Here is a 25,368-nt window from a genome sequence, read left to right as displayed (position 1 = left end):
CTTTGAATAGGCTTTCTCCAAGCCTCTATCCCTGGAATTTCACTTCCTACTTACTTCCACCTTTCAAGGCTCAAGTACCACCTTCTGGAAATCTTTTAAAATGTGTCCCTCTTTACAAACTTTATGTTTTATTGTTTAAATACAATAAAGGCAGCCCTAGAGAAGCCGAGTAAGATCAGGGTTCCTCTCGCCTTTGACATATACATCGATCCTCAGCAAATGAAGTAATCTCTCTCTGCTCCAAGTTTGCAGCAAAGGCGCCCACCAGATTTCATAGCAATTTACTCATCCAAGAGTCCTATATCAATGAAATCAGTGGTGTCTCAAGCCTTATCTGTTTAAAACGTAGCCCTTGTGTGAGAACACTTTATCTTTTTTGTTTTGTCTCTGCACCATTTAGGGAATTTAGATGTTTATTAAATAGTTCCACTCTGCAGATAAGGAAACAGGATCACAGGTCAAATTTTGTATTCATTGACCCGATAGAAATTTTTGAAATACTGAGTTCTTACTCCTGCACCTTTAAATCTTTTTTAAAATGTTTGTACTCAGTTGCTCAGCCATGCCAAATGATAGCAGGTATCAGAGATAGAGATACAAATTCTCTGACTTGCACTGAGTTCCCTTAGTGTAACATATCAGCATAGAAACATATGTGGAAATGATATGCTATACTGGAAACTACAGATAATATACTCCACTAAAAAAAATTGTCAAAATTCCAAATTAAAAGGTTTGTACTCATGCAATGTTTGCAAAACATTTATTTCCTTATGATCCTGTCAGTTATGCATATATCATTAAGCCCATTTTCCAAGTAATCAAAGCAAACATTAAGTTAAACAACTTGCCCAGCTTAACAGTTAGAACACTTACTCTGCAGTAGTACTGTCTGCATTGAATATATATGCTCAAAACAGGTTAAAGGAATTGGACTCTATTCTCACACCTCTTTAAGAAGCATTTGTACAGAGTCTGATGTTACTTATCAGTCCTTAGAGACTGAATAATGTAGAACATAAGGACAATTGCAGAATTATTTCTGGGTAACTTTATAATATTATCTTCACAAATAAAAATGACTTGAACAATTAGCATACCTATCTGTGGTCATAAAGCTGGACTTGATTACCCCTTTAAGGTCCCAGCAATAGGGTTCTATATCCATAACTTTACGACAAAATAATATTGCTCTATCAAACTAATGTTAGTTCCAACACCAGTTGCAAATAGCTGACTCATTTATTTGTGTCTTATAAAAGTATGTGTATTTTATTCCTCCATATTATTACTGTACTATGATCAAGGTGACCACAAGCTGATTCCAGAAATGGAAATCCATTTCAAACCCAAATCAATGCTCTTAACACACATTTTAGTTACTTGTTAACAGCAATTGATCTTGTGTGGTTGTCTTCTTCAAGGGTTGTGTCTCCACAGCATTCCTGTTGACTTAAATGAACCATTGAAAAGGACAGGGCCTAACCACAGACAGTGATCAAATATAATTAAAAGGTAATTCATTTCCCTTGAGGCAGTTTTTATTTATTTATTTTATTTTCCAGCTTATGCTGATTCGCCCATGCCCAACTCACCATTGATTCAATAAATCTGATTCTCTCTTCAGGAAGAGTCTTTCATGCTTTTTAAAAAAAGTTTTTATTTTAAAGACAAGCTTCTGTAGAATGAATGATAGTTGTTGGGGATAATTATGGAGAAAATAACATTTCAGGCACAAAGCTATAACACTTGGGACAAGATTGCTTCTTATCAAAGAAATTTATTTGCAAGTAAATAAACAGGTTCTTTTGCAATGTTTTGGAAAAAACAAACCCACAAAACAGATTTTTGTCTACTTTCCAAAAAAAAAAACAAAAAAAGGAAAACCCCGAAGTATTTACATAATTGCACAAACAAAAGTCAAATCTAAAAACATTCTTTCTATGATGATTTAGAAAAGACCCACCTCTGCTCCTGATGCACATTTCTGAACTCAAAAACTGTACAAGTTCAGTTCCTACAATTTAGCATAATTCCCATCCTGGCTTTTGATGTTACCCTCCCCCCCCAAAAGATAATACATCCCCACGGTAGAAATAAAAACAAAATAACACCCCCTCCCCAACCTAAGAGAAAGAATGCCCTTGCACTATGAACAAGTATCTCCTTTACTGTGGCATCTGCAAGAAGTGACTCAATCATGTATACTGCATGACTCATGGGCTCCCTGAAAAAGTTTGTTCTAAACTGGAGTTCATGATATTGCTGTACTGTATTTTCTAACCTGGACCTTAGGAAGAAAAATCCTGTCAGTATAAAACCAACATCCTCAGTCCTTTGTTTTGGCAAGTAATACCCTGCTTCACGCTTCCCTCTCAAATACTTTGCTTTATAAACACATTGGTGCTTTTGTTTGTTTAGGGTTTTTTGGTGGGGTGGGGGGATCATTTGAAATCCTCATATGCACTAGAGCAGCTTTATTTACTTTTGACTAACCATTCCTAACAAGAAACCCAAGACAAAATAAAATGTAACCTGATAAAAGATTTGAGGATTTGTGTTTTGTTCTTTGGGGGAGTGGGTGGGGGTGGGGCCCCAAAAAGAGGGGGAATATAGGGAATCAGATCAGACTAAATATACACAAGACACCAGCTGAAGAAAAGTACAGTACATGTAGACTTAATTTCCTTGCTGTTTGAAAGAGGGAGGAGACCCAGGCTTGGTTTATTTCACCTCTTCTCCTCCACCCCGTGGAGAAATGCAGTGCTCCCTGGTTGTCATGCAGGGTGCAGCAAGTTAGCCCCAGCTCCCTGTTAAGCAAGTTCAGATGCTGGGTCAATGTGTGGAACAGGCTCATCCAGAAAATGCTGGGGCTTATCCTTCATCTATATCCTAACTCAGGATTCTTTGATCTGGGTTGGAGAGAAAAAGAGAAAAGGCTTCCCAGTTTAATTATTTTGGTATTTCTTATAACCATTTGGGAAAGTTTAACCCCTGATAAGCCAATATTACCTAATGTCCCCTTTTAAGGTTCTCCCCACAAAAAAAAGAAAGCTTAAAACTTATTTTGCTGCAGAAGTCAATGGAAGAGGATCAAAACCAGGTATGACAACCTGTGAGAAGTTCTACCTGGTTTTATGTCTGAGAGGCTGCCACTGTATCAGCATCTCGAGATAAAGCTCTCTGGTATCACTTTGCCCATGTCCTCTTTAGTGTCACCCAAGTCATTCGATTCTGATGTGGTAAGAGATAACTTTCCTTGCTCTACTTAGCTACATTTCCTGCTTCCTAATACCTAGGGACACAAAGGTGGCAGGGTTGGTGAAAAGTCAGTCCTGGCCTGTGGATGACCCAAAAAGGGAGAACACTGAAGGAAGAACTCAGGACAGTCCTAGAGAAAAAGCCAAAGCTGACTTTCCAACCAAATGCTTACTCCAACATGCAGAAACAGAGCTGGAAAAAAACTCTTTGTTTCTCAAGGTCACTCAACTCTGACACTAAAAACAGTGCACAACCTGGCACATTTTTTTAAAGTCCAGAAGAGTTGTGCTGGATACAAGGCCCCATCCTACTGATGCAGATCATGGATGAAAACATCAAGGATGGCACAGTGCAGGTGTCAGAATCAAAGTAAGGCCGCAGATTTTTTTTTTCCAAGAGGACCATCCAAATATGAGAGCTTGTGCTGCACCTGGACTTTTTTCCTGGATTTCTTTCTTTCTTTAGTGCCTTATTATTGTAGTCCCTAAGAAGTCAGGTGAACACCTGTTTCTCCAAAAGGTCCAATTATGTAGCTACATAGTAGCTGTGATATGTCTCCATGCCCACCTATCATTCCAGGCATCTCACTTCTTTAGTGAGCTTGAAATAGATTCAAGAGAAACTATGGCTGCAAATTCGTAACTTCTCTCATTTAGGGAGCACACAGTGGAGTGACCAGAGATTTAAACCCCCATTCCTTCAGATGAAGGGAAAGAGGGAACCCAGCTCTCAGGAAAGGCAATCACTTCTCCTGCAGGCAAAATATTGGAATGAGGGCTTTTGGCACATTTAAAGACAGAAGAAGTGTTAGCCCTGATGTGATTTAAATGTTACTAGGCTAGGGAGTTGTGACATTAAACCACAATTTTGTTGTATTTAAAAATATGTTAACATCCTGAAAGCCATCCCAGGTTTTCTGGGGTTTTTTTTTATTTTAAGGAAAAAAAAAATTTTAAATCAACACCTACCCTCCCCAGGCGGAGGAAAGTACCCCCTAACAATTTTAGGGTGTTGATGAGCCCTATGAAAAACTATGAAATTAATTATTGTATAGAATTCAAAGCATTCTGGTTTTTTGTTAAACTGACTTCAAAGATAGGCTTTAATCAGACCAACTAGACCCAATTCTTCAGTGACAATTCTGGGTCCACACTTTGTACTACCAGGCCTTGATCTTTTCTTCACGTCTTTGAACTCTACACCCACAATCAGAAGAGAAACACTGCATAAAAACAAGGGATTAAAATATTGATAAATAAATAGCTAAAATCACCTTCCCTTCCCCAAGACTACTCCTCATAAGCAGACGCCCTACATTATTTAGTGTCTAAAAACAACTGAGAGCCTTCATTTGCGCCTGCCTCAAATGGACGAGTGAACAAGGGTGAGCAGCCTTCATGCAAATGCATCAAGGAATGTATTGCTTTTTCATTTCCTACCCAGTCTTTCCAACACATGCACTAAAATGACAGTTTAAAACATGGCCTAAAAATGGATAAAGGGAGAAAAAAATATATATGAAAATTTTCAGCATAACTATTTCCCACCTTTTCCCTTCCCACACCCCTTCCCCCCCACCCAAAGCAAGTCTGCAATTTCTACTTTCTCTGGCAAAGTAACACAGAATTCTTGGCTGCCCAGACTCAAACCCCATAGTCAGAGATCAATAATTAGGGTCCCTCTAGGTCTAATGTTGCCAAGCACAGCCAAAACCATGTCACCCAAGATTATTTGGGGCAAAGCAGACCCCCATGGTTTATCCCTTAGGATGATTTTCTACAATTCTCATTAGTTGGAGCTTTTAATTGATGTGGGGTTTTTTTTTCCTTTTTCCATTAGAAAACAAGGTTTTTAATTGCCAATGAGAGCCACATCCATAAGATCATCATCTTCCTCCCCAATCATGAAGTCAGGGCTCAGCCTGGAGGGCCTATCTTGTAAGATGGTATTACTTGTCATGGACATGGACTGGTCTGAAGAAATAGGTGATTTAGACCAGCTCTCCGGCTTGATACTATGAGATTTCTTCTTTTCTCGGTCTTTGTCCCGGTCCCGTTCTCTGTCCCGATCTTTATCTTTGACTTTCTTCTTTTCTTTTTTGTGCTTCTTATGTTTCTCTGTGCTATACTCTGGAAGTGGACGGATGCCATCATCTGAGCTGGGGCTGTTCTGGTAGGACTTTTCTGCTATTGAGGAGCCTGACTCACTCTCACTATCCAGATTCTGAGGGGTGTATGCTGGTGACTTACTGTGGCTAGGAGAACCACGTTCATGCTTTGGAGTGGAGCCACTGATCAGAGGAGAGCCATAGTTTTTGGAAGAGGCCATCTGAGGCCTGAGCCCTTCTCCACTACCTTCCCCAGGTTTCTGCAAAGTCACTTTGGCTTTAATGCTGGGGGATCCCCCATCGTGCTTGCTGATGATAATCTTGGCCACACCTGTGCTCCCCACATTTTTGGATTCAGAAGTCTTCTTAGAAGAGTCCACTGAACCCCCAGAGACAGAGACCTTTGATTTGTCTTTATCACTCTTTTCTCGCTTTCCTTGGAATTCCCCTCCTGACATATTATGTTTGGAGGACATAGGATGGCTAGAAGAATTGGCACTCACTCCCATCTGACCCTCCATTGGGTCTTCACTTCCAGGGCCACTAGTGACAACCCCATGCTTCAGTTTATCGATGACAGCTGTCAAAGATGGCTTCTTATTTCTACTGGGAGATTTCCCTTTGGAGCTCCCATGCTGGTTCTGAGATGAAGACATGGAGGAGCCACTAGAAAAGGAAGAGGAAGAGGCTGTGCAAGAATTAGATGATGGGGGTGTTTTTTGAGACAATGAGCCTGAGGAGCCCAACCCTGAAGACTTCATGCCAGAGCTTGAACTAGTCCCAGACATATGAGAGCCACCAGAACCTGAACTTATAGGAGACTTGGCTTTAGAGGATGGGGGAGTCCCAGGTACAGGTTTCATTGGGGAAGCAAGTTTGTCAGAGCTTCCAGATGGCCTTGAATGGGAAGGGGAGATGTTAGGTTTACTCAAAGAGGGGTTCATGAGTGATGATGGCTTTCCTTGAGGTTTCACCTTGTTACTCCCAGAGCTACTACTGAGCCCATGTTTGGTAATGGGAGAAGAACCTGGTTTCCCTACAGATTGGGATGAACTTTTTGACTGGCTAGACCCAGAACACCCTTGGCTGGAATACATACTGCTACTCATCTTGGAACCTGAAGAACCTTCTGATTTACTGCTTTTCATTTTTCCTGAAGCAGAAGTGGAAGAGGAAGATGAGGAGGAAGAATGGCCATGGTGGCTCTTACTTCCTGAGGAAGACACAGATCCACTGCTGGTATACTGACTGTGTGAGGAGGGCTTGGCCACCATTACAGTCCCCTTAGGAATCTGAATGGTGATTTTAGGTATGGGTGGGGTGGCAACACCTGGAGGAGTCTGAGATCTTCCTGAACTTCCAGGTGACTTGGACCCGCCTGTGCTGGCAGGTGGAGTAAAAGGCCTGTTAGAAGAACTGTGAGATGGAGACTTCCCATCTGTGTCTGCTTTTTTCCTCTTTGGAGGCTTGTCTTTGCTTTTGCCATCACTGGAAGGGGTTCGGCTACGTTTTCCTGGCTTACTGTCTAATGCTGGCCCTGAAAGACTGCTATTCCCAGTGCCATTGCCATCCTTTACCCGTTTTTGAGTCTTATCCTTCCCCAAGTCTCCTGTACTCAATAAAGGGCTCTGGCTCCCACTGTGGTGCTCCATTATGTCAGCAGGCCCCAGTGCCTTACTGGCCACTGCAATAATACTGAAGTCTACTGTGTCAGCTTGACTGTTGCCTTTAAACTTATTTTCTCCACTATCACCCGCAAGTACAGGCATTCCCAAAGTATTTAGTGCCTGAGAAGCAAATCCTTTGAAATCATCATTGTCACCACTCTGGCTACTTTCATCAAAATACTCTTCCCCAAAACCACTTTGGCTTTGACTATTCAGCAATTCAGGATTGAAATCTACTCCATCAGGAAAAAAATGATTAGTAGGAGAGTCACTATTAGGACTTCCAGTAGCATCGGCAATCAGATCAGCTGGATCAGTATATGGATTCTCATTATTGTTGTTTTGGAAAACATCAGGATCAAAGAGGGCACTCTGGGAATGTGCAGAGCTTGAAGAGTCTCTAACAGGAGTATCAATGGGTGGACAATCATCACTGGTGCTAGGAAGCTTGGAGGCCTCTTCTGCAATGTCTGAGAGAATGTCAGTCACATCAGCACCAATGCTGTCTGAACTAGACAGTCGGACCATTCTCTGAATACTGGGCTGGGGGTGAGGTATTGGTTGTGGGTAAGTTGTGGGAGGAGTGCTACACTGGCTAGGTGCTGGAGTGATGTGCGGAGTGTCCAGCGTGTCAGCAGTCATGTTAACATCAAAGATTGGGTTCTGTGAGTCAACATCCATCGAAAACAGCTCTCTCTGAAAGTCATCTTCGGTCTGGTGCTTGGGCTTTTCAGGCAGTACTCTTGACGACTTCTTCTTCTTCGTCTTATTGGCCCCTGAGCCCATTTCCATTCGAGGTGAGCCAGAAGAGGAGTTCTGCCTCTCTAATGGACTGCTTCCATAAAGGGTTGAGAAATCCTGGGCAGGATTATCTTTAAGAAGGTTCATGAGCATCGGGTGGTTCTTGGTGTTGCTGGCTGGCGAGGAGACAGGCGGCGGCGTGTGATGAGGAGGGGTCGGACTCGAGCCAATGGTAGACCCCACGTTCCCTGTGATTTGCAACAAACTGGTAAGAATTGGGTTCTGAGACACCTTGCTGAAGTCCTCCCCATGGCCCACCGACTCATGCCGCTCTTTCATGTTCATGCTCATATTAAACAAGGTGGTAATGGGACCCCCCGGAAAGGTGTTGGTTGGTGTAGTGGTACCACTCATTGGGTTGCTGCCTGTGGTCATGCCATACCCTGGGCTGCTAGCCGGGGGCAGGTTCTTTTTCACCATGTCTTCAACTGTTTCTGCAATGAGGGACAGGGCTGGTGTGTCGGCCTGAATGGTTTCAGCTTTCCTCCGAATAGCCCTCATCGTCACAGGAATGGACATACATCTGTAAGACAGCACAAAACCAAGTTAATATTGCAAAGGCCACTGATTAGAAACCAAGGTTACATTTTCATTCAAGAAAACAAGTTTTAATGTTTTAATGCATAATATTTAGACATCCTATTTAAGACTATCTGATTTTGGTTTTCATACCCAATGAACAGACTGAAAAAGAGAAGTCAGCTCTATCAAAGACCAAAGCTTTGAATGATGGCTGACCCTGAAGACACTTACAAACTTATGCAATATACACAAAAAAAAACCCTAAACTGAATACCGAATACTAAACCAAACCAAAATACCAAAGCCAAAAACCAAATAAAAAATACCAATAACCAAACCAAATAAAAAATACCAATAACCAAACCAAATACCAAAATCTTATTTACATCAAAATGGAAAAAAAAAAAAAAACAGGAACTAACTGAAAACTGGTAACATTTCCTCCTTGAAAAGTGCCACATGGAGGTTAAATGTGATAAATGATTAATTTTACTAATGAAATAGGAGAAAAACCATATGTACGTAAGGTTCTAAAACCTGTGGCTTATATATTTCTAATGCCACAAAGGGTTTGAAATATACCACTGCTGATATCAAACTTTGCTAATTTTAAAGTAAACAAAAAAAAATTTTTTTAGGGAAAATTATTTTTTAAAAAGCCCAAACAGTTGTGTTTGAAAATAATTTACATTAGAAAGGCTAATAAACTGCAAGCCAAACTTTCTGGCTTAGGGCAGAATTTAAGCTTAGCTTAAACTCCCTCTCCCAAGCTGCTGTTTGACAATTACTAGCTGTTTCACAGAACAGTAATGCTTCCAGAAATATTTCCCAATGGGTACAGGCATTAAAGTACACCTAAATAGAGGCCAGCACATTTCTTTTACCATAGCTATTTTTAGGAGAAACATTCTTGTCCCTCTCCAAAATGCACTTGGAACTTGCCTGATACCAAACCACCTGGAGGATCTCAACTTTTGTTAATATTGGCCTTACAGTTACAAATTTAAACTGTCACTTTTGAAATAGAAAGCAAAAATAGATGGTGAATTCGTAATTTCACATTATTGCTAATACACATTTAAATAAAAATAAGGCAATATGCTTCCAACCAAATTCCATTAATAGTTTTGCTAAGGGAACAGCTTTACCTCTGAACAACTTTGGCAATGAAGTCATCTGTGCAGATGAGAGCATCCGACAGTCCTTTGTAGAGTTTACAACTGACATGAGTTGAATCCTGCACATCCATTACCACTGAAAAACAAACAAGGGGCATTTGGAAAAGATCTGACTTTTGACTTTAGTTAAATATATTTCTTGAATCTCTATAAACACCTCCCCCTGATACTAGACACACAACACAACTCACCACACACCAAGGAGTCATTCACAGGATGCTGAAAGGACACGCTGAAACAGGTATCAGAAAGAGGGCAAACCTCAAACTGAAGGATCCCAGGAGAATCTGAAAGGAGAGAGGCCCATAAAGCAGTCTGAAAAAACACAAGACTTGAGATAAACTGTTAACTTTGAATTTACAGAGAAGCATTCTCCTTCCTGGAGGCTCAGTCTTTGAGCACTACACAATACAGAGCTTGTCAGGCCATCTATAGAAGTTAACATACAGAAAAGAAATAGACCCCTGGATGGTTGCAATTAGCTCTAGTAACTATATACTTAATATTTTCCCAAAAGATGTACATCAAAATGTACATCCTTCCGATATAAAGACACCATTGATCCTGTAAAGACTGGAAAATGTTAGCAGTTGTAAATACTCTGGGCTGGAAGTGAGCAATGAAAACAAAAGCTGCCAAGGGAAGTTTTTCATTCCATTTGGTGGGAGTTTAGATCCAGACTCGTTGCTCAGAAACACTGCATTTCCAACAGAGTATGCAGCTGTCAGCAGGCCAGGCCATGGCTTAGTAAGCAAGAATGTTGAGCCTGAAAGGGGTATATCCTTGTCTGTTTGCCTCTGAACCTCGCAATCCATAAATTCACTGAACATGACAAACTCCAACTGAGCTCTTCAACGTTTCAAAGCCAAAAAGTATTCTGCATGAAGGACACATTTCTGTACAACATTAGCTCCGTAACAATCCTGAGCACACGTGCTGTCTCAAATATTTTAAGTGGGATTGGGAATTTCTCCTGGGATTTCCCAAATGGCCACATTCAAGAACATTAAACAGGCCAGTCAAACCGAGGTACTAGGTGTTCTAGAACTACAATTACTCAGGAATTGCAGTGTGGATGAGAGAAGGAACCAATGGAATCCTGGTATGAATTCTCTCAATATTATGCAGGCTATTAATTCACATATTCTAATCAAGTTACCAGAGCTCTCTAAGCTTCCATTTCCCCAACAATAAAGTAGAAATATTAATTGCACCACCTACCTCAGGGGAATGCTAGAAAGTACCTGATAAACCTTAACATTCTAACAAGTGAGTGAGCTATTCACAAATATTGCTTATGAATATAATTCTTATTCCTCTGAATGCAAGCCCTAAAGGTTTTATCACTTCTACTCTTCTTATCCTCACTGAACCAAATCTCCCTCAGACATAGAAAGTAGAAGAGGAAACATACAGACAAGGGAAAGAGTTCAAAGGAATAGCAAGGGCAGCCAGCAACCATGCTATGGCCTCTACCGGCCCCTGATTCAGGGCCTGGAAAAGACCTGTACAACTCTAACAACAAAAAAATGCACTGGGCTAAACCCAACGGTTATGCAACCATGGTGATAAGGCCACAACTAGAAGACAATTACAGGGGCAAGGAATGGGAGATGTAGTTCTGAAGAGCACCTCCCGATACAGAAGTATACCAGCTAACAGGATAGAAGCCTGGAGCTGGAAAGGTCCATTTTACATATGAGAAACTGAGACCCAGAATGGATAGTGTCCAACTCGAATATAAACCTAGGTCTTGCTGACTCCAAGTTTGCACTCTAAATCATATGACCAATGTCCAATGGGACAGAATCCAATCAGTACTTACTTTGCTCCCCCTGATGTTGATCATTATTCATTTTGCCCATTACTGTGCCAGGACCTACAGTTCTGGCACAACAACAATTCTACCATTCTGCTCCCAGAGAGAAGCAGCATGGTACAATATGAAGGAGTAAAGGAAAGAGCATCCATTAAGGGCTTACTATGTGCTAAGCACAAGGCAAGGCAAACTGCTAGGGACACAAACCCCAAAATTTGTGTCACTTTACACAAATCAATGCTCTTAAGAGAAGCTTACATTCTAACACAGTGAACATTACGTCTGGGGGTGGGGAGCTGCTGGAGATGAGTGTTTTGGTTTGAGAAGTAAGTAACAGGAATGATGCCTGGATCCAGGAGACAATGCAGTAACCTGCCCTTTTCCAGAAGCAATGGTAGTGTTCTTTAAATTGTTCCCACAACAGGCTGGGGGATCAGAAGGAAAGATGGTTGGGGCAAAACACAGTTAGGAATCTGGGGTCAGGGCGGCTAGGTGGCGCAGTGGATAAAGCACTGGCCCTGGATTCAGGAGATCCTGAGTTCAAATCCGGCCTCAGACACTTGACACTTACTAGCTGTGTGACCTTGGGCAAGTCACTTAACCCCCATTGCCCTAGGGGGGTGGGGGGGGGAGGAATCTGGGGCCCTGGGGACTGAGTGGGCTCGCTCCAATCAGTGCAGCACACTACCAGCAGATAAAGGGGATAAAATTGGAGTCAGAAAGACCTGGGTTTCATCCCCACTTCTTACAACATTTAACAGTTGTGTGACCATGGCAAGTCACCTCAGCCATCAGCCTCTCAGTCACCTCATCTGCAAAATGGGGATAACAATCCCAGCAGCAGCACCTCACTCCCTCACAGGGCTATTGTGAGGCTCAAAGAAGAGAATGTATGTAAAGTAGTCTGCAAACCTTGAAGCCTTATAGAAATGTCAACTATGTTGTTAAAGCAGAAATTCCTTCATAAGAAGTCTTCCAGACCCTGCCAGTAAACACATGAGAAGAAAGAGGCAACACCTTCTTTCAGAATCGTTCTCTTGACACAGCTTCCAATAAGGGTGTTGTAGGCCACTTGGTGTCTGATTAGGTTGAGGATGAGAGGTACACGGCCAGGATGCTGAAAAGTGACTTTATCGATGAGGGTTCCTTGGAGGCTTCGACCATCTGGGAGAGGGGCATCCTTATTGAGGAAATAGCAGTGCTGCTGGCCTGGAAGAGCCTAGGCAACAAGACCAAAACAATCAAATGCAGTGAGCAAGTACCATTCCCAAAACCTGGTCCATAAAAAGCAAAATGAAACATTGAGGAATAATATATTTTCAGGAAAGAATGAAATTAAATCAACATACACAAATTAGAGTCCATATTAATTTAGAAGGAAAGGGGACAGCCAGGTGGCACAGTGGATAAAGCACTGGCCCTGGATTCAAAAGGACCTGAGTTCAAATGTGGCCTCAGACACCTGACACTTACTAGCTGTGTGACCCTGGGCAAGTCACTTAACCCTCACTGCCCCACCCCCCAAAAAATTTAGAAGGAAAGAAAAAGGAAATCCTATAACTTTCACTGGTAATTCATTCTAGTGTCAAATCCTCAAAATAGAAATTCCACATTATATTTTATACCTTCCCCTCTTTTCATTTGTGGTACTCAATGACCTTTCCAAGTTAAAGCATTTTGTTAACTTGAAATGATCAAAGAAAAGGAATTCAATACTAACTTGTAAGATCACAACAGGAAAAATACTACTAAGAAGCTTCTATCTGAAGACATTTAAACAACGACATTTATGTAAGGTTTGAAAATTATCAAGAGTGACTTGGTTTCTTTTGACTTCTTGCAAGGAAGAAGCAACGCGCTTGGCATGCTGTAAACAACCTGAGTCCCCTGTGGTTTCTTCTTGCTCTTTTGATGATGTTCCCTCTGTTTCGGAGGGCCTTGAGCCCCTTTTCAGTTTGCAGCTTTCAGCAAACTGTTGAAAGGCAGAACCACCAGGACAGGCTGCCCAATTTTCATGGTAAGTATGGTACCCCAATATTGCTAAGTGGAGCAACTTTCTGACTTGCCATTTGGGCATATGCGGCCACCCAGATTGGAATCGAATGGAACCTGTCCCCTGTTGGCAGAGTTGGAGGAGCCAGTAAAGGAGAAATTCCTTTCATCAAAGCTAGCAACTATTCTGGATTGTTGCGAAATTAATATACGAAGTAAAGGTAGTCTATTAATCAACTGTAACGTGGCATTATTAATGTAATAATATGCATCTGAAATCTTAAAAAAAAAAGTGACTTAGTCCCTTGGCTTGGCAAATGATTGATATCTCACTCCAATGTTTTGGGAACTACTACTATATAAAAATATTAAGGAAAAAGGTATATGGTTCAATAGTCCCAAAGAATATTTTATTTACTTTCAATGTCAGAGAGGAAAAAAAGAAAATGTGACCTCAGTACCCAGATAATTCTCCCTGAAACTCACTTACCGCATAAAACCGCATATTGTGGTTCAAAGGTACTGGATCTGGATCCTTTGATAGCTCAAACTGAGTGATCAGTTCATAGAGAGGCACATAAATTGGTTGGGTATCAAACAATGGAATTCCTAGGAAAACAAAGCAGAAAATAATGACCAGACTGTGGCATTCAGCTCCTTCCCCTCAAGATTCTTGCTGATTTATTCAACAACTATTTTTTTATTTATGTTCTTAGCACTAACCACTTCACACAATGCAGATCCAGATTTGTAGAAATTCCCTTTCACATTTATGGTCAAATGTATAACCCCATACTTAAAACATACCTGTACAACTCTGCAGTTTCTGGACAAATGCTCTAGATACTGGGATTGGCCGGGGAAACTTCAAGAAGAAACAGGCAGGGAGGTCAACACTGTTGGCACTAGTGATTGAGGAGAAGGAAGGGGTCCTGAAAAGAAAAAAATTAAGTTCTAAGTTGACTTCAAAAACTTAAAAGACCCAAACACATACACAAACCTATACTTAAACACAATGATTTTCAAGCTGACCATATTTGATTACTTGATTCTAATCCGCATTTACAGATGAGGAAACTACAGAAGAATCCTAGAGAGGTTAAGTGGTTTTTTGGAGTTTTTTTGTTTTTTAGTGGGGCAATGAAGGTTAAGTGACTTGCCAAGGGTCACACAGCTAGTAAGTGTCAAGTATCTGAGGCCGGATTTGAACTCAGGTTCTCCTGAATCCAGGGCCGGTGCTCTATCTACTGTGCCACCTAGCTGCCCTGAGGTTAAGCGGGTTTTTTTTGTTTTGTTTTGTTTTGTTTTTTTGTTTTTAGTGAGGCAATTGGGGTTAAGTGACTTGCCCAGGGTCACACAGCTAGTAAGTGTGTGTTAAGTGTCTGAGGCCGGATTTGAACTCAGGTACTCCTGACTCCAGGGCCGGTGCTCTATCCACTGCACCACCTAGCTGCCCCCTAAGCGTTTTTTTAAAGGTAAATTTAATGGCAGAGTCATGATCAGAACCCAGGCAATCCAACTCCTACTCCTATTCTCATTCCCCTTTTAACAAACTTTGAAACATTGGTTAGAAGCCTATCTTTTGGGTATCCATTTGTTACTCTGACATGCTCCCAAATTAGTAACAACAGGTAAGGCCTAAGCAAGTTGATTAAGCTCCCTGGGTATCAGTCTCCTCATCTATAAATTGAGAGATTAGACAAGGTAACCTCTAAGGCCTCTGTTGGATCCCTATGACTGTAATACTCAGGAGGTTAAATCTGAGCCACATACTAGCTGTGTGGTCAAAGAAGAGCATGAACAATTGTTAAGACAAGGGGAAGATGGGGGCGGCTAGGTGGCGCAGTGAATAAAGCACCGGCCCCGGATTCAAGAGTACCTGAGTTCAAATCCGGCCTCAGACACTTGACACTTACTAGCTGTGTGACCCTGGGCAAGTCACTTAACCCCTATTGCCTCGCCCCCCCCCCCAAAAGACAAGGGGAAGAGGCACAGGTATATATACCCAGCTTCTTCTTTAAGAAGTTCTAAGATTAAATATCTTTACCTTATCATGAATAAAAGGAAATGAACAGGAATACTATATGGATGTGTCAAAAGACTAAACTCTATCAATTTAAATGTAGTTAATCAGAGAAAGAGACAAATAAAAATAACAGCATCTTTCTAGACATTTGTTCCCCACTAGGCTAGAAATTGGATCCAATTGTGTAACAACTGACTTGCTAACTCAGAAATGATTTTTCCTTACCATTTGTTGTCAACAGGATGTGATCCCATAATTAATGGTGCAATTGGGAGTTTGTACATGGCAGATGGAGTTCCCTCAATTGTAACTGATGCATTCATGCCCAAAGTTCGAGGAACTGAAAGGTAGAAAGAAAAGAAAAACAAGACCCCACAGCCTTAGAATTCCATATAGATTAAAAAATAGATAAACTACACAAGTTAATTTGCACAATTGCCAAATTTATTTTCCTTATATTTAGTTTTGGTCATGTCACTAATGTGCTCAAAATCCCTCCATGTTTTCCTCCTGCCTATCACATGAAGTTCAAACTCCTTAATCAAACAATCAAGGCCATTCAGTCAAGTAATAGCCTACTCTTAACATTCTCCCATTTGTCCTCCATATTATGGCCAAACTGGACAACCTGCCACATCCACAATGCACAGACTTTGCTCACACTCCTCATGACCAAAATGTCCTTTTCTGGTCTCGAATTTAAAACACCTAAAATATTACATCCCTGTGGAAAGCTTTCCACAGTTACCTCACACAAAACTCTGCTTGTATTTTATGCATGTACTTTACATATGTATATGTAGAGATATGGATATGCATATATGATTTTGTGCTATATTTATGGATGGCAGCAGAATGGCAAAGTGGAAAAAATATTATGATTGGAGTCACAAAGGTTCATGTCCTGTCCATCTTCACTGGCTGTGTAACTCTAGGCCAGGTGCCCTTCAGCTACTTCCTTAGGTCTTACCTCCTTGAGCCATAATGCTGCCTAGGTGGAAAGAGCTCTAATACAAGGATTTCTCCATGCTAAGGAAAGCAGGCCAGGAATGAGAATATGGACATTTTGCAGATTCACATATTTCCATGAATTGACTTTCTTTCTCCCCAGTGTTCTTATAAGTACCTAAACTTAACATTATATGGGAATTATATAGAGTCTTGCTCTCTATAACATTTTTTACCTAACTCATAGGGGTTCTGGGAAGAAAGTAATTTGTAGAAGTTACCTGCCAATAATTGCTGTGTTTATTCATTATTATTGTCTACAGAATTTAGCTATTAGTACCTTTTTCAGCTGATATAACAAAAACTTTCTAATCACCCAAGACCCTCAATGAGAAAAACCAGACACAGGAAATAACACAAAATTCCAGGTATAAATATCTATTTATACAAACAACTGCATTCCAGGAAACAGTAATTAGGGCTAGCTATGAATTCTGATCTTCGACAATTCTTACCCAAGTTATAACAGTAAATCTAGCAGAGAAAAGAAAACATGACGCAATATGTCTTGAAAACATTTCTCAGAAACCCATAGAAAACTGTTACCCTAATAGGTGTCATAAGAAATGATCAAAGGGAAATCTGGAGAGACTTTTATGAACTAAGGCAGAGGAAAGTAAGCAGAACTAGGAGAACAATTTATACATGACTACAACTCTTTACAATAAAACAAGTGATAAACATAAGAACTCTGATCAATGCAGTGACTTGTTATGACTCCAAAAGACTCAGAATGAACCACACTGCTCACACTTCCTGAGAGAGGTAATAGGCTAGTTTTTAGTCAAGGCATGCATGGATCTTTTACCTTGACAAAATTCTGAGGGGTTTAGGCTGGAAGGATGTGGTTAAGGGGGCAAAGAAATAATGACACTGATACCAAAAGTAAAGAAAAAAGTATCAACAAAACATTTTTTAAATGAACATGGGACTTCCAGGTCACATAACCAAAAAAATGGAGGACTAGACATTTTCTCTAATTTTCACAACCTTTTAAATCACTCCAAAATAGGAATCACATGCAAGATCTAAAAGCAATTTTAGTTGTATCCATAGGCAAGGACACCAAGAATCCTAATGATGTGACAATTTAACGAACCAACAGCAGAGAATACTAATCCCATTCAGCATCTCCTCCTCTACCACTCACCATGCTCTAGCAGCAGGGATGTTCAAACTGACTCAAGGTTTTTGTGTTTTGGGGTTTGGGGGTTTTTTTGGGGGGGAGGGGGGAGGGCAGTGAGGGTTAAGTGACTTGCCCAGGGTCACACAGCTAGTAAGTGTCAAGTGTCTGAGATCGGATTTGAACTCAGGTCCTCCTGATTCCAGGGCTGGTGCTTTATCCACTGTGCCACCTAGCTGCCCTTTGACTCAAGGATTTTTGACAGAATTCTGCTCTATCACATCACCCTCTTCCCAGTAGTAGAAAACCAAATGGCAAAAGACTGCTCAAGCTAAGCCAGCAGTAACTCAGCTGTGTCCACATAGAAATGACCTGGGGCAGAGACTGAGGCCTGTGAAACATCAATTATGTAGCATGAGTGGAGGCTAAGATGGCTTTGAGATCTAGCCCTTAAAGAAATCATCATCAGAGCTGAAGGAGTCAGACTGAACAATAAGGAAATATAAGGGAGGAAAAATACTGAAATTACTCAAGATCTCAGAAGAAAAAAACTTAATTAAAGACTGTATTTTTGATAAAGTTGTGTTCAGCTGTATAGGACTCTGTGAACTCATTTGGGGTTTTCTTGGCAAAGATACTGGAGCGGTTTATCATTTTCTTCTCCAGCTCATTTTACAGATGAGGAAATTGAGAAAAACAGAGTTAAGTGACTTGCCCAGGGTCATAGAGGTAGGGAGTGTCTGAGAAGAAATTTGAACTCAGGTTTTCCTGACTTTAGGCCCAGAGCGCTATCCATTGTACCAACTAGCTTTCCCAAGAACTTAAGCATGAGCATATCAAAGAAACAAATAAGATATTAGTAACAGAAGGGTATATGCCCCTCATATCAGCTAAGAAGTATAGACTTCCATGAATAAATATAAGACAATGAAAAATGAATCAAGATCTGATGCAGCAGAGGACCCTATGGATTTCTATGGAACCAGAGCAGGACATTCCTTACTTAATTAAAAAAGAAATAAGAATTGTGAAAGCAAAATTTATGGCTTGCACAGAAGAAATAATTGGCATAATAGAAGAACTTGACTCCACTGTGTCAAGTCTCACCAAATAATAGCTAATAATAATGATGATGTTGATAGCTAGTAACTACCATTTATATGTGCTAAGTGCTTTACAATTTTTATCTCACTTGATCCTCACAACAACCCGGGTAAATAGACACTATTACTAGCCCTATTTAACAGATGAGGACACTGAGGCAAACAAAGGTTAAGTGACTTGCCCAGGGTCATGCTGCTACTAAGTGTCTGAGGTTGGATTTGAATTCAAGTCTTCCTGACAAAAGGGAAAACAAATTGGTTGGGAATGCAAATAAACTTAAGTAAAAGACAGCCGAGGAAAAGAAGCACAAAAGCTAATGTTAAAAAAACAACAAAACACCATGATTTCCATAAAAGCAATACATATTGATCCCAAAAGCACGTTCTCAAAGAGGACCATGACATCAGGGAGGTGATGTCATGATCTGCAGTGTATTGGATTTAAGTGAGTGAGGGCTCTGCAAAATCACCAGCCTCACTCTCTTCCAAAGCCATCAGGGTTCAGTGGCAAGATATATAATAGAAAGACTGGACATGGCCCTGGATGTTTAAGGCACTTGAGGTTAAGTGACCTGCCAAGGGTCACACAGCTACTAAGTGTATGAGGTGAAATTTGAACTCAGGTCCTCCCAACTTCATGGCCAGTGCTCTATCCACACTGTACCACCTAGCTGCCCACTTAAGGATTATTATGGGTATCCCAAGAGAACCTAAGTTACAAATGCAAAAAATAATACAAGAAAACTACCTAGAACTTCTGAAAACAGAAAACAAAAGACTAATTATAATAATCCACATTATTCAGAAAAATACCATACTATAAACTCTAAAAAATATGAGAGAGCAAAAAAGTTCAGAAATGAACACATACAAGCAAGTGCAGTGTTTGCACTCCTGAGTTACTTGTAATATATACTTTAAAATAAGATATAGGTAAGAGAGATTCAAGATTCTATATATAATACACTTCTACTTTAGTACATGTAAATATTCATATTTGTTGATGTTTGTCAAATATATAATAAAGAATTAATAATAAAATAAAAAGCAAATAGAAGCCATCCACCACTTCTATAACAGTTCAACTGAATAATACACAATGATCTCAATTTCTCATTTCTGCGTAAGTGCTTTAAGATTGTACATATATATATGGGGCAGCTAGGTGGCACAGTGGATAGAGCACTGGCCCTGGATTCAGGAGGACCTGAGTTCAAATCCAGCCTCAGACACTTAACACTTACTGGCTGTGTGACCCTAGGCAAGTCACTTAACCCCAACTGCCTCACCAAAAAAAAAAAAAAAAAGATTGTACATATATAACCTATATCTGATTGCTTGCTGTCTTGGGTAGGGGGGAGAGAAGGGAAGGAGAAAAATTTGGAACTAGAAATCTTATAAAAACAATATCAAAAACTATCTCTACATGTAACTAGAAAATAATAAAATATTTTTATGATTTTTTTAAAAAGTGCTTTAAGAAGAAGCACTGAATACCTGAAGGAGTACTAACCTTAGAGTCAAGAAAACCTGAGTTCAATTCTAGCCTCTGACAGCAAGTTATATGAACATGTGAAAATCATAACCTCTCCAAGTCTCACTTTCCTCATTTGTAAAATGAAGCTGCTCAACCAGATGGCCTCTAAGATCCATTCCACCTCTAAATCTATAATAATGATTTATCTATAAACCTTCCAATATAAAAGCAGGACTTACCATTATTTTCATGCAAAATGATTGGGGTTGCTGTCTTATCTTCCAATAGATCATAAGGAGAGGCATAATACTTCAAATTCATCAAGTGACCTATGGAAATTAAAATCAGTTTGTCTAAATAGTGAATTACTTATAAAGTCATTAAATCATTCATACCCCTGTGAAAAACATCCAAGAAAAAAGTTTCATATACAGTGATTCACTCTCCAAAGTAATTCATGATATTTTATGAATTATGTTTTATGAACAGCTCTAGAGGCCCCGCTTTCCTTAATGCAACAAAAGAAACCACTCTAGGTGTTCTAGTCAAGACCAGAAAGTCAGTATAAATGGACAGCGAATCGACAATCAGTAACTTGCACCTGTTGCATATTTCAACAACAAATGACATAAAGTGGCTAGTTACCTAAAGATATCAATTTTTTAAAAAATAAGCAAAAAAGAATGACATACCTCCACTCCTTGGGGTGAGATATCCAACACTGCCATGAAGTATCTTGTCTAGGGGACTTGCATTGGTAGCTTTCCTATAAGACAAAAGGTCTCAGTTTTACTATAAATGAGCATTAGGTTTCCTTATCCATATTATGCTTTAAGGATTCCCTTTAATACCCAAAATGTCCTCAACAATTTTAACTATAAGTTAAAATTTACTATCTAGTCAATGTAATTATTTATTTTAACATACAATGTTAATAAGACTCAATAAGTGATCAACAAAAGATTAGAAGACTATATAATGGTATTTCTCTAAATAGGGGAAGCCAACCCTGGCAAGGCAAGGTACCTCAGAGATGGAGAGCTATGGGATATTACATGATTATTTGGTGGTTAAAATACTTCAGAGATACCATACTGGAATAATCAAGAGTGTGAGATGTGATAGGACTACATGGCACAAGGTGCTCATTTTGGCAGCATACACATTATACAGCTTGGGAACAAGTGAATAATAAAATCTGAGAACCACTGTCCTATATATAAAAAGTGATTTTGGCTTTAGACAATCTTACCAGTACATAAGTGCCATTTTGGATAAATCTTGTTCTAGGGATTGGAGAGCCAAGTACATTTTAGTCTTTAGTTTGCTGGAGAAAGAATTGGAAAAAAAACAATATTTATAGTAGCACTTCTGAAGCAGCAAAGGACTAAAAACAAAGTAGATGCCCATCAACTAGAGAATGGCTAAAGTTGTGGCACATTAATAAAATGGATTACTACTGTACTCAATTACTCGATGAATATAATGAATGCAGCAAAACATGGGAATACTTAAATACCTTAAACTAATGAAGTAAGAAACATGAGGAAAACTATATATTGTTTTGTTTTGGTTTTTGTTTTTTGCAGGGCAATGAGGGTTAAGTGACTTGCCCAGGGTCACACAGCTAGTAAGTGTCAAGTGTCTGAGGCCGGGTTTGAACTCAGGTACTCCTGAATCCAGAGCCGGTGCTTTACCACTGCGCCATCTAGCTGCCCGGAAAACTATATATTAGGACAACAAATAAATGAAAAGAATAAGAACAAAATAGAAAATGAATGCTACAAAATTGTAATGATCATACTTGGTCTGAAAGAAGACATTTGAGATATTATCTTTCCTGCATCCCGGAAGATTTGGAGAATGATGGGTGCAGAACATTGGATGTGAAACATCATTTAGATTTGTTACTATTACTGGACTTTTTCCTCCTTTTTTTTATTCTCTGTGGGGTTTATGGGTTTTTTTTCTTTTTCTTTTTTAGGCATGGCAATCAGGGTTAAGTGACTTGTCCAGGGTCACACAGCTTGTAAGTGTCAAGTGTCTGAGGCTATATTTGAAATCAGGTCCTCCTGATTTCAGGGCTGATGCTCTATCCACTGTGCCACCTAGTTGCCCTTTTCTTTATTAATAAGGGATTACTCTCTTGAGGGGAAACATGGAATTTGCATTTTGGAAATGCAAATTACATTAAAAAATAGCTATCAGTAAAATATATTTTAAAAAATAAATTGTTTCCATCACTTCAATATACATTGGCCAGAAAGTTAAGATGTGAAAATACATACACTGGAAGCAAACATTTCTTAAACACCTCAAAGGTGCTTCAGTTTGATTCACTAAAGTTGATTTTGCAATTTCAAATTGAAGGATCCAAGTCCAGATGCTAAAGTAGCAACTTTGTCTGGCAGAATCCTAGATGAAGTAACTTAATAAAATTGATATACTAGTTCCACAATAGCTATTCTTCTCTGTTCAATATGCTAAAATGCTAATGCAATAAGCAGCATTACAATCACTCTCCCTTCTGCCCCTATAATCAGCTTTACAGATATTTAAATTTAGCTTTAGGAGATACTGTTAGCACTATTTTCAAGATCTCAATATGAATAAAAATAGTAAAATAGATTCACTGACAATCCTAGCAAATTTGTTAGCACAAAATGATAATACAGAAATATCTATCAATGGCTAATAATAAAGCAACCTTTTTTTTAACCAAAAAAAAAAAAAGAGAGAGAAAAAGTTAAAAAGAACTTACTTGTCACCTGGAAGTTTATACAAATTAACAAGGCCTTTAAGATGCTTGGAGAATTCATCAAAATTTTTCTCCCTATGGGAAGGAAATGTTCAGTGAAAACACAGACAAAAATTAAATTTAACTTAATTATTCAGTGTAAAGAACCTGAATCTAAAGCTCTCTCATTTCAGTCAATTACTTCAATCTCTTTTTCCACCAAGCTTTTGTACTATACTTGCTAAATAACTTCACCCCTAATTTGGCTTCTATAAGACCAAAATGTGGCCTCTAGTTGCATTGTGTATGCCACCATGAAAACTATATTCTTTTTCCTTGGACAAATGTGAGAAATTTGTCCCTAAATAGTATGCTACGCTGACAGATTACTCTTTTTTGTGAATTTCAGGTGTTAACAGAATACTGATTAAGGCACCTAGATGGTGCAGTGAATACTGCACTGGACCTGGAATTGCATTTAAATCCTGCCTTAGATACTTACTAGCTCTGTGACCCTAGGCAATTTATTTAATCACTGTCTGACTCAGTTTCCTCATCTGTAAAATAAGGTTAATAACACTATCTACCTCCTAAAACAGTTCTGAAGATGAAAGGAGATAATAATTGCAAAGTGCTTTGTAAAACTTAAAGAGTTATGTTACTGTTTTAGAATTAGTATTATTACTATGCTAAAGTTAAATCTACTAGAGCTAGGAAATACATCTTTTTGAGTAACATGGCAATAAATAACAGCTTTCAGAGTACTAATGTTTCAACTAATAAGATTATTTTCATTATTTTGCATCGAAATTGTTTTAATTTTAAAATTAAACTTTATAGATGTTAAAATTCTTTGTTACGATGAATGTCTCTATGGGAGGGAGGAATGGGTGCGATCCAAAGGAGAAGTTAGGTAATGTATAGCTCAGTGTATAAAGTGCTGGGCCTCAAGTCAGGAAGATCTGAGTTCAAATGGGGCCTCAGACACTTAGTAGTTGTATGACCCTGGACAAGTCACTTGATTTGCTTTCCTTTAGAGAAGAAAATGGCAAACTATTCAGTAGCCTTGACAAAAAAAAAAACAAACCCATGGGGGATGCTAGGTGGCACAGTGAATAGAATACCGGCCCTGGATTCAGGAGGACCTGAGTTCAAATCCGGCCTCAGACACTTGACACTTACTAGCTGTGTGACCCATGGCAAGTCACTTAACCCCAACTGCCTCACCAAAATACAAAAAAAAAAAATATATTATATATATATATATAAAATGGGGTTTTTATGTAGGGCAGCTAGGTGGCACAGTGAATAGAGCACTGGTCCTGGATTCAGGAGGACCTGAGTTCAAATCCAGCCTCAGACACTTGACACTTATTAGCTGTGTGACCTTGGGCAAGTCACTTAACCCTCATTGTCCCACCCCCTCCCCCCAATTTTTTTTTTAAGCGAGGCAATTGGGGTTAAGTGACTTGCCCAGGGTCACACAGCTAGTAAGTGTTAAGTGTCTGAGGCCGGATTTGAACTCAGGTACTCCTGACTCCAGGGCCGGTGCTCTATCCACTGCGCCACCTAGCCGCCCCAAAAATTTGTTTTTAAGCCAGAGCACAGAAGTAAAGAAAATGTCTCCCACTTCTTTATATTAATGTCAAATAAGTATATTCTGATTATAGTTCTACCAGGGTCTTTAAGATTTCATGCTTAAGACTTAAAATTTAATTTATTCTGTTAATATACATTCCAAGATACATGTATGTAAGATTCTGAAGATTCAGATTTTGATGTTAAATATAAATTTTCAGGGCATCCTTCCTCCCAGAACCATTGAATAGACAAACCTAAGTTTACTTTAAGCAATGAAATGTTCATCTGAATCCAAGTAACAGAGTTGTCTTCCAGTCTAAGTGCAGTGACCCAAATTAAAGTATTTATTTTCCATTTAACTTATTCTTGAGGAGGAGTTTTGTGATTGGATGGAAGGAGGGAAAAGTGCCATGCCAAGGAGATAGAGACAATCGGACAAGCAGTTTTGCCAAAGGGAAAAAAGCTCCCACCTTGGGCTTTACATACGGAGGCAGATAAGTGAACTGTGTCAAAGGCTAACAAAAAAGTATCTTTCTAAAAATGAAAACTTTGGAAGATTTTCTTCATGTTACTTGGATATTTTCTCTGAATGTTCCATCATTTAGTGATTATGTTCCAGGTATTTTTTTTCTCTATGCAGAGTTCACATGGCTAAATTAGGCCAAGATATAAAAAGGAAAGTAACTTAGAAAGCTGTTATGAAACCTTAAAAGCAATGACACTGAAAACCTACAAGTTTGATTGCCTTCAGAGACCAGAACAACACTGTCAATCAGTATCAAGTAATTTAAATATCACTTTCTCACCTCAGTTGTTGCACCAGCTCAGGACAGCTCTGAAAAGAAAAGATTGTTTTTTTAAAACTCTAAACACATTTTTAAACACTGAGTTTCTCCCCACTTTTCCCAGAATATCTTATAATAAAAACTTCAAATGGAAACATCACTTTCTAGTTGATAATCCAGT

The 25,368-nt window shown here is 39.4% G+C and overlaps 1 protein-coding gene across 1 annotated transcript in view; it reads right to left on the bottom strand.

Moving 5' to 3' along the window:
• Positions 1 to 1,108: 1,108 nt before the first annotated feature.
• MED1 (mediator complex subunit 1) overlaps positions 1,109 to 25,368 on the bottom strand; it is a 36,875-nt gene continuing 12,615 nt past the window's right edge. The window contains exons 6-17 of the mRNA XM_044001320.1: positions 25,209 to 25,237; positions 22,846 to 22,917; positions 21,337 to 21,411; positions 20,777 to 20,850; positions 20,324 to 20,413; positions 15,599 to 15,713; positions 14,155 to 14,279; positions 13,838 to 13,956; positions 12,373 to 12,574; positions 9,728 to 9,823; positions 9,507 to 9,612; positions 1,109 to 8,359 (exon numbers count right to left, since the gene is read on the bottom strand). Of these exons, the coding sequence (XP_043857255.1) occupies positions 5,113 to 8,359; positions 9,507 to 9,612; positions 9,728 to 9,823; positions 12,373 to 12,574; positions 13,838 to 13,956; positions 14,155 to 14,279; positions 15,599 to 15,713; positions 20,324 to 20,413; positions 20,777 to 20,850; positions 21,337 to 21,411; positions 22,846 to 22,917; positions 25,209 to 25,237 (4,350 nt within the window). The 3' untranslated portion in view covers positions 1,109 to 5,112. The remainder of the gene's footprint in view (positions 8,360 to 9,506; positions 9,613 to 9,727; positions 9,824 to 12,372; positions 12,575 to 13,837; positions 13,957 to 14,154; positions 14,280 to 15,598; positions 15,714 to 20,323; positions 20,414 to 20,776; positions 20,851 to 21,336; positions 21,412 to 22,845; positions 22,918 to 25,208; positions 25,238 to 25,368) is intronic.

This window comes from Dromiciops gliroides, chromosome 4, assembly GCF_019393635.1.
Source record: "Dromiciops gliroides isolate mDroGli1 chromosome 4, mDroGli1.pri, whole genome shotgun sequence".
NCBI classification, from domain to species: Eukaryota; Metazoa; Chordata; class Mammalia; order Microbiotheria; family Microbiotheriidae; genus Dromiciops; species Dromiciops gliroides.
This window is presented reverse-complemented; position numbering and strand designations above follow the sequence as displayed.